The sequence below is a fragment of the Dermacentor variabilis genome, chromosome 4 (genome assembly GCF_050947875.1).
Source record: "Dermacentor variabilis isolate Ectoservices chromosome 4, ASM5094787v1, whole genome shotgun sequence".
In the NCBI taxonomy this organism is placed as follows: Eukaryota; Metazoa; Arthropoda; class Arachnida; order Ixodida; family Ixodidae; genus Dermacentor; species Dermacentor variabilis.
Window position 1 is genome coordinate 80,428,921 of NC_134571.1, and position 8,835 is coordinate 80,437,755.

General features: G+C 47.0%; 1 protein-coding gene across 1 annotated transcript in view; it reads left to right on the top strand.

Moving 5' to 3' along the window:
* LOC142577840 (guanylate cyclase soluble subunit beta-1-like) overlaps positions 1-7,432 on the top strand; it is a 59,275-nt gene extending 51,843 nt beyond the window's left edge. The window contains exons 10-12 of the mRNA XM_075687282.1: positions 3,015-3,234; positions 5,186-6,229; positions 7,080-7,432. Coding sequence (XP_075543397.1) covers positions 3,015-3,234; positions 5,186-5,917 — 952 coding nt within the window. The 3' untranslated portion in view covers positions 5,918-6,229; positions 7,080-7,432. The remainder of the gene's footprint in view (positions 1-3,014; positions 3,235-5,185; positions 6,230-7,079) is intronic.
* Positions 7,433-8,835: the final 1,403 nt, after the last annotated feature.

Here is an 8,835-nt window from a genome sequence, read left to right on the forward strand (position 1 = left end):
CGGCGACGCCGACGGCAACCATGCGTCTGCAGTGTCCATACAATTGCTATCGCAATAAAGTGCTTACGAGGGGATCCGGTTATTCCAATTCCAGTACAACGTGAAAGCAAAGTACGGCGTGGAAATAAAAAGACAAGCCGTAACAAAATAGTGGGGTTCAGCGTTCAGAAGCTGATGCAGCGGTTTATGGGGGATGCATATATTGGAATGCTCCGGAATAATTTTGACGATCTTCGGTTCTTTACTGTGCACTGAGAGTGCGGTAGACATGCATTATTGCGTTCCGCCCGCATGGGAATGCGGCCGCTGCAACTGGGCATCGAACCCGCGACCTGATGCTAAGCGGCGAAGTTGCGTATCCACGGAGCCACATCAGCGGGTGAACAGAGAATCAACCCTGAGCCCGAGATAACCAACTCTAAACAAACACACTTCTCTCTTTCTTTACGGTGTCTGGTGGGTTAAAGTAAGAGCTTGCTGACGACCCCCCAGAGTATTCGGTTATACACAATAATAACGTTAAACAATGCTTTTACTGATGACTAAATAATTCAAGGAGGATTTTGATCTGCTGCGCGATGCTACTGAAGCCATTAAGAATTTTTTGTCGGGACAAACTGTCCTAGAATAGAAGTGCTCTCATACTGTATTATTCGCGTGAAAATTTCCTTTCTTGTTTTCCATTTGTCTATGCAATGTAAAGCCACGTTCTTGTAAGCATGTTGACTGCGATAAGTGTTCTAAGTATTAGTGAACGGTGTTCATTCTGCGCGGTAGCTCTACTGCCATGTAATGGGGGGTCGGGACCTGTGTGAAGTCGCTGTTTCCACTTTAAGTCCAGCCCACACCTTTTTGACGAAGGAAAATGTAATTAAATAAATGTATGAATGAAGTAATCTCCGACTGGCCTTTATGCCGAGTGCGTTGAAAGTTCTAAGGGGTGATGCGACCGCTCCAGTTCGGTCAATGTCGCCATCGGGCTGGAAGAGTAAATCAAGTTGGCGACGGGTGACTTGATAAGGGGAAGATACATGTAAAGCTGCCTTCGCGAAAGAGTGGCTCCCGACTTGCCTGCCTTAAGTGCAGAGCAGAAGAAGCGATTTTTATTGCGTTAAGCTGACGGGGCAACTTCCAGCTGTAGGAAAAGAAGGCTTGGCTTGTTTGGAATCTGGCGGACAGCTTGGCATCTGTACGGACAGCTCTAAAAGGCGCTGCTTTGCTCTCGGAAAGCGCGTGACAAGCTCTCCCTATCGATGCGGTCTTACTCGCGAGGCATTACAGCCTTTATTTTTTCAAGCTCCGTGTGCAAGGGCGCCCAAACACGACGCATGTTTCTTTGCTTCTAACTTCACTTAAGTGCTTAATGTTGATAGAACGTTTGCGTGCCGCTCAGAGCACGAAACGCATGAAGCAGAAAGCAGACGACAACTGCAGGGAACTATACCGCTCATCTTGGAGATCGACTTGTTACAATACTTTCATTCAGTGCTCCTGAAACTTCTTCGTTTGCTTAGATAAGGTGGGTGCTTTACGCTTCTCTTTTTCTGATTGTGTGCATTCAGATACCTGAGCCTTCCATTGAAACTAATACTGAGATGGCAGGAAACTGCGTCCTTAGCTTGTTTGCCGAAAAGGCAGCGGACTGAAGCCATCCATGCTCCTCAATAACACCCTCGCAGGCGTCTGTATGGAACAGTGAGACAACTAGAAAGGTGATGTGCAAGGGCAACTCAAAACAATCATTTCCTTGAGTGTGTGTGCCACAGCTCAAAATTTGCGTTCTTGTACATTGCTATTCCTTTCTGAGCCTTACGTGGAAACCTATTTGCAGCAAAGGAAGCAGTCTAGCTGCCATGCTCAACTTATTGGGTCTTTCGGCTCTCTTTCTCTCTTTTTTTTTCTTTCTTTATTCAAGAATTAGTCGGGCTACATATTAAATCGAATTGCACATTTAGCTTGCTTCAGGCGGCTTAAAGATCCGGCTATCCATTGCATATTGAATGGTCTTTGCCCGTTTTGGTACTTTTGCATAGAGGATTTACTGTGCGCCTCTTTCTTCTGAGACGAGGCAGCGGGACGACGAAGCAAAGTTAATGTTTCTTATTGACCTGATGTAAGGATATATTGGGGCGCTAATACAGTGCCGGCTACAGCTTGGCTCTTGGATATGTGATGCATATACAAGGACATGGAATACATCCAGCGAATTTTTACTCTTATATCTGCGGAGCAGTTATTCTTCATTTTCTGTGTGTAATTATAGCCTTTTGCACTGTAACAAATGCGAATAATACTCTCTAGGATATACAAGAATTGTGTTATAAGACATCAAAAAGAAAGTAGCGGCTTGCAGTGATGGCGACGGGCATGACGTTTCTACCGGGACATCCCTACTCACTTTGAACCAATCATATATCTAACCCGATGGCACACCCCAAAAACACAAGTTGTGCAGATCTAACTCGTATGATGGAACGTAACCGAAGCGAGACAATCGTGAAGCGGTGAAATAAACAGCATACAAATAAATGTATTGCGTACATTCGTCTTCATTTTGATTTTATGCAACAATTAGGCGTGTGTTCCGGCATTAAAACTCGCGACAAGATTCTTTTATTGAATCTGATTTAAATCTAATTTGAATCTGTTGCGCGATCCTCAGCCAAGTCTATCAGAAAAGAAAGCTGTAATTTTGCGCGCATGCAGTATTGTTGTGCTAGAATATGCTTTAATGTTGAACGATTAAGATCGGTACCTTGTTTTCATCGTGAGAAAAAAATATCCCATCAGCGTGCGTAAATGGTTCGTACGATTTGTAAAATGAAGATAAATACAGCATTCATCGAGAAGCCGGAGATGGAAGCCTCGCTAATCGCCTGGCGCGTCGCTCCATGTGCTAGATAATAACTATGCTATACGCATGGATTACACAGGAAACACGCAAAGTTACTTCATTAATTGCGCACTGCCACACTGTTTCGTCGCTGAAATTTGGTCGTTCCCTTTGCCCGCAGCCACCTAACGAAGAAAGATTACGTTTTTGAGGACAACCTCGACGTGGGCGACTTTCCTCTTCGCTGCTACCTGGTCGTCATGGCGTCCCGGCCGAACGCAGAAGCCCAGCCGACTGCAGCGGGAGAACAGCCGGCTGATGACAGCATGCTGCTGTCTCCATCCTCGTCGCCCATCCGCCGCTCCTCAGCCGTCACGTCGCCATCTTTCGACGTCGACGAGGTAGGGGAACGACACGCACGAAGTAATGTACTATGAAGCGGCAAACAGTCTCTGCTTCACTTTTCTCCAGTCCATATTCCCTTAGCTGTAACTGATAAAAGGTGGTTGAGAGCACAGAAACACGACAACGAAAGAAAGCACATTGGATCCACAGGCGGTTTGCTTTCTTTTTTGCCTATGTGCCTTCTTTCGACCTCGTGTTTCCTTGCATTCAATCACCTAATGTACCAATAAGCCCACATCGCAGGCCTTGTAAGTGAGTATCACTGCTTGCAGTATCATATTATGATCCGTTACAAATGTCGTCCACTGTAAACGTATAAAAAAATTGACTCAATATAAAGATATCGGTAAGTGTGAAACAGTTACCGCATGGCAAGAAGCTGTGGTTCTCGTTGGGTAACTTTCTCGTTACCTGTTGGGTAACTGAAGAATTCCATAACTTTTGGGAATAGGAGGGAAAGACTCAAGAGAGAGATGAAGAGGAATGGCAGGGAGATTAACCAGATATTAGTCTCCGGTTTGCTTTTGATGTCTAGGGGCTACATATTAGCGCGACATCGAAACACAGACTTAGAGAGTATGGGGTCTTACGTGACAAAACCACTTTCTGATTATGAGGCACGTCGTAGTGGAGGACTCCGGAAATTTGGACCACCTGGGGTTCTTTAACGTGCACCTACCCGATGAGTATCGCAGCACCATCAAGGTAGGGTCCCTACCAAGAAACATGGACCTGAATTTACACACAGCCAGGCGGAACGCTAGGGCAAAATATGTAGAAAAATACCTAGCAACAAAAGCGAACACGGTATACACGGACGCCGCGATATATCCTGGAGAACGAATGGAAATAGAACAAAGAGTTGTCGCGGCAGTAATAGACTCGGACTATAGGGAAATCGCTTGCGCGTCGGCACGGGATTGTATGGTAACCGAGGGAGAGGAAATAGCTGTTGCTCTAGCAGCATAGAGGGCTACCGCACAAATAGATCCCTTATATTTCTAACAGACTCCAAGGAAGCATGCCGAAACTACATTAACGGCAGAATCGGTCAAAAAGCGCTCCAAATCTTCCTCCGCGCTGGCCAACAGAATAAACGCATTAGACACACCATCTTTTGGGTACCTAGGCACACTGAGATTGAGGGCAACCAAAGGGTTGATAGGAGCGGACCTAAACCGAGCGCACCTAAACAGAGATCCTGAGGATTTCATGACAGTGATCCCAACGTACTCTGACATACTAAATTACCATAGAGGGACGAGGATCAGATATCCCCCGCCCCACGATACACTCACTCAACAACAGGCAGTTTACTGGCGAAAGCTGCAGACAGGAACTTTCCCAAATTTACATATACTATGCAAAATGTTCCCAAGTCAATACAGGGACACATGCCCATGGTGTGGTGCAATACCCACACTTTATCACATCACATGGGAGTGCAATACGAATGAGGAATTCCACAAAATAGAAAATCCGAGTGCGGAGCAGTGGGAGAGCGTGCTCTCAAGCGGCGACCCTAGCCTCCAACCGAAGCTGGTGGATCATGCCCGACGAGCAGCCATGCTCAGTGGTGCCCTGGAATAGGGGCGCAAACCATGCAGGCCGGAGATCTTCATTAACCAATAGAAGATTAAGACATCCGGCCCGACCGCTGAATTGCTCTTTCTAGAGTAATAAAGTTTACTTCCTCCTCCTCCTCGTAGGAGACAGCAGGAAAGAACAAAGCGAGTGCAAATGGCACCGAATCACACCGTTGTTGCTGCACATTTTTTTCATTTAAGCGTCTCCCAGAATTTTGGGTGATGTTCCAAATTAGTCGAAATAAATAAAAAGCAAATAAATAAATATGTGGCTTCCGAGGCGGAATAAATATACATGTCATTTACTGTCCTTTAGGCATTGCTAAAAACCTCACTGTTCCTTTACTTCATTTCATTGCAGATTGGCCTTTTCATCAAGAGCCGGTTAAACTGCACCGACTCCGATGTCGACGCGACAGGCACTCAGCAGCTGAAAAAGAATGACGACGAATCTTTGCTAGCGGCACTTCACGAAGCCACCTACAGTCAAGCTAATCCAGACACCGCTGACAGCGGTAACGTCACGATTGCAGAAAACCTCCAAACTCCACCGATGCCATCGGCTTCTTCGACAACGGGGCTCACTGAAGATGCCACGGCTCGTCACAGCGCGGTTAGCAGCACGGAGCGCAGGGGCTCCTACACACTCGGAATCGAAAGGGACGCGAGTAAGCCGGAAGCCGGCAGCAAATCCTCGTTTTTCGGGTTCTCGTGGAGCCTGCCGCAAGGCAACAAGCAGAAGAAAGTCGACATCCACTCCTCTCGGTCGGCGTCGCCGCAGGCCATCCGAGAGGACCGCGGCGATTGTGCCGGCAAAGCTCACGCCACAGAAAGCGTCGGCGCCGACGCCGGGCGGCAGCACTGTCCCTTTTTCCGATTCCGCTCAAAGGGTGTCGGACGTCAGGAGGAACTGGCAGACAGTGGCAGGTGTTCTCAGACGGCTGGGGCCGAGGTGGAGCCGACCGCCGGTACGGAAGGAAGGGTCAGCGGTGGGCAGCTAGATAGGACACCCAACAGCCCTTCCACCTCACACCGAGAAACCGACGTCCGTAGGAAAGAGAAGTTCTGGTCGCGGGTAATCTTTCCTTCCTGAGGCCAATAGCCGATCATCACCGCGTAGTGTTCTTCGTCTTCCCCCGGATAAGAAAAGAGCTGCGAGGCCGGAACTGTGTAGGCGTTGCAGAACCGTTTCCCGTACGCGTGCGCAACATGTCCAGCGGAGCAGCGACCACCTGTACCTCCTGTGTTCTCCCCATCTCAAACGCCTTGATGACATTCACTCTATGGTGCCGGTGTTCAGTGACCAGGTGCTTCGAGAAGGGCTCGCTGCTTTTCCCTTGCCGGCAGCCACGGGCAGCGAAAACTCGCAGTGGAAGCGCTGGACGCATCCGTCAACCACACGCAGGTGATAGTTCATCCACTAGTATAACAACGAAAATGATTCCGGGTTATGATTTTTTTTCATATTTTGGTGCAATTTCTGTGCGACCTCAAGCGTCAAGCATTATTTTTTAATTTCCTCCCTTAGCTAACTATTCGTAAGGCTGACAAAAGGGGCTTACAGAAGGGATGAAATGGGAAAGAACGTGCGCTAGGCAAACAAGAAGGTAAACGTGTAGATAGTTGCCCAGAGAGGAAGAACAGACGTTCGACAGAGTTATTTTTCCTGAGCCGCGCGCTATTTTTGTATTTGTTCACAAGCGTGTATTACAACGGCATCTCCTTCAAAGAAAAAAAGAAATACCCCGAGAAACCTGCTGCACATTTACAGGAGTCCGATAACGTCCTACGGTGTGCGTTATATTTTCTTTAATACTCACGGTTAGTTTCCTCCAAGTGTCTTTTGGATGACTTTTACTAAGGTGTGGTTTCATTAATCGTTTCAAGTCAGAAGCGTTATGTGGTCTAAAGCCATAGAAATATAGCGCAATTGATTTTCTGCTAAACCGCTAAAGAGAGAGACCGCTAAACTCTGACTCTGTGCAGTGATGTGCAATAAGCTGCGCGCCACTAAATTTGTATTATTAGATTTACTGCACCAAGATATTAACCTCAGTCACGATGTTAATGTAATTCTGGGCACACGCAGATTAACAACTCACTTTATCATTTAATATACATGCCATGAGGATATACGTGATATATTCAGTCGCGCAAACAATGAGAGAACATTGATGATATTCACTCCATTTCTTGTTAGAGCTACAAGAGTTAGCTGAATCTTAAGAACTGACGCTTCTTGCTTTGCTCCACAGATGCTGGCCCAATATTTCATGGCGACAATGCGGTGGACCGGGGAATGCTACAGCGCTTCACCCTGTCTGCGAGTGTAGCGGTCGGCTTGTCGATACAGGATCCGCTTTAGCGGTGAAGTGCCAGCTCGTGTTGTGCCTCTCCCCAATGACAAGGACCACTCAAAGCTTTTTACTAATAAATGACTCTACAAATCGTCCGGAACTGACCTATCCACCTAACTGGAGCACTACACGGAAGGGACGCTGAAGCAGGGAGCCTCACTGACGACTTTTCAGCAGCCTGGTGGATGTTTTACGAGCTTTACCCTAAAAGTAACGCCCTACATTTCTGTACTGGTGTCGATAAAGACATGTTTCCGTTGTCAATGCTTCTTCAAGATATACCATGTGAAAAATGTGTCACCATGTAGTTATGACAACGATGCCGTAACAACTACAGCAAGTGCCTGCTTGTCGCAGTTGCGATGGTCAAGCAGCTAACACTATTATGAGTTGCCCCCAAGGATTCATTCGAGTGACAACTTTCCTTTATTTCTCATTTTGAAACAAAAAAAACTTTGAGGACGCTTAAGCTTCCCTTTTTAAAATTATGGGGTTTAACGTGCCAATACCACTATCTGATTATGAGGGACGCCGTAGTGGAGGACTCCGGAAATTTCGACCACCTGGGGATCTTTAACGTGCACCTAAATCTAAATACACGGGTGTTTTCGCATTTCGCCCCCATCGAAATGCGGCCGCCATGGCCGGGATTCGATCCCGCGACCTTGTGCTCAGCAGCCCAACACCATAGCCACTGAGCAACCACGGGGGGTAAGTTTCGCTTTTAAGTGTGGAACGCGATATCATTCAAACATCCTTGAGTGCTTCTCACGCTTCCCGGTAACTGCGGCTTATGTAACCGTAATGTCTACAGCGAAACGCTGGCGGTGTACGCTATGCACGAAGGCGAGCTTTCTAGAGACACGGTCTCTTGCATGGGCGGTGATGCGGCGGAGGCCGGCGCCATCTGGAGATGTTGCAAGGAACCGGGAGCGACGCTTTATGGCCTTTGACTTTTCGCGTAACAGAATTATGTTTTCTCCTATATTCAAATTACAATTCGACGCTATAAATCAAGCCAGTAGGTTGTGTGTAAGGCGTACTTTACAATTTTTCTATGTATTTTGGCTTGAGAAATTAAGTTCAGTAATTTCCTTGCGCCACATGGAGCGCCTGCGTGGTTAGGTTTGCGCGGTTTCAATTCTTTTTGCGGGCGCGGCCGCTGACGCCAGGTTTTCTGTGACACGGGATCTTTAACGCTATGGCGTTAAAATGAATACTGTAATTCCCGGCGCGCAACGCCGCCAACCTGAGCGTGTATATTTCTTCATCGTCATTGAACTCATGATACTACTCCGATTGCCACTGAAATGTGGTTTTCTACTTAACATTCGTAACAACCGATTGCCACTGAAATGTGGTTTCCTACTTAACATTCGTAACAACCGACGCACGGCCGCCGAATTTGTAGCGGATGAGAAGAAAACTGCACTGAACGGGCGGAAACGTGTGGCACCAGGCACTAAATTGCGCTGCACATGTAACGATGTTGGTTGGTTCACCATTGTTTCTGACAAAATAAATATAAATCGTAAGGCACTGGGAATTTCGATACGGCACGACAATGTGTTTGCCTTAACGGAAGTCTAAACCAGGAGGGAAGAAAAAAAATTTCATTTGACAGCTTTTCTTTACCCACAATATAATGTAGACT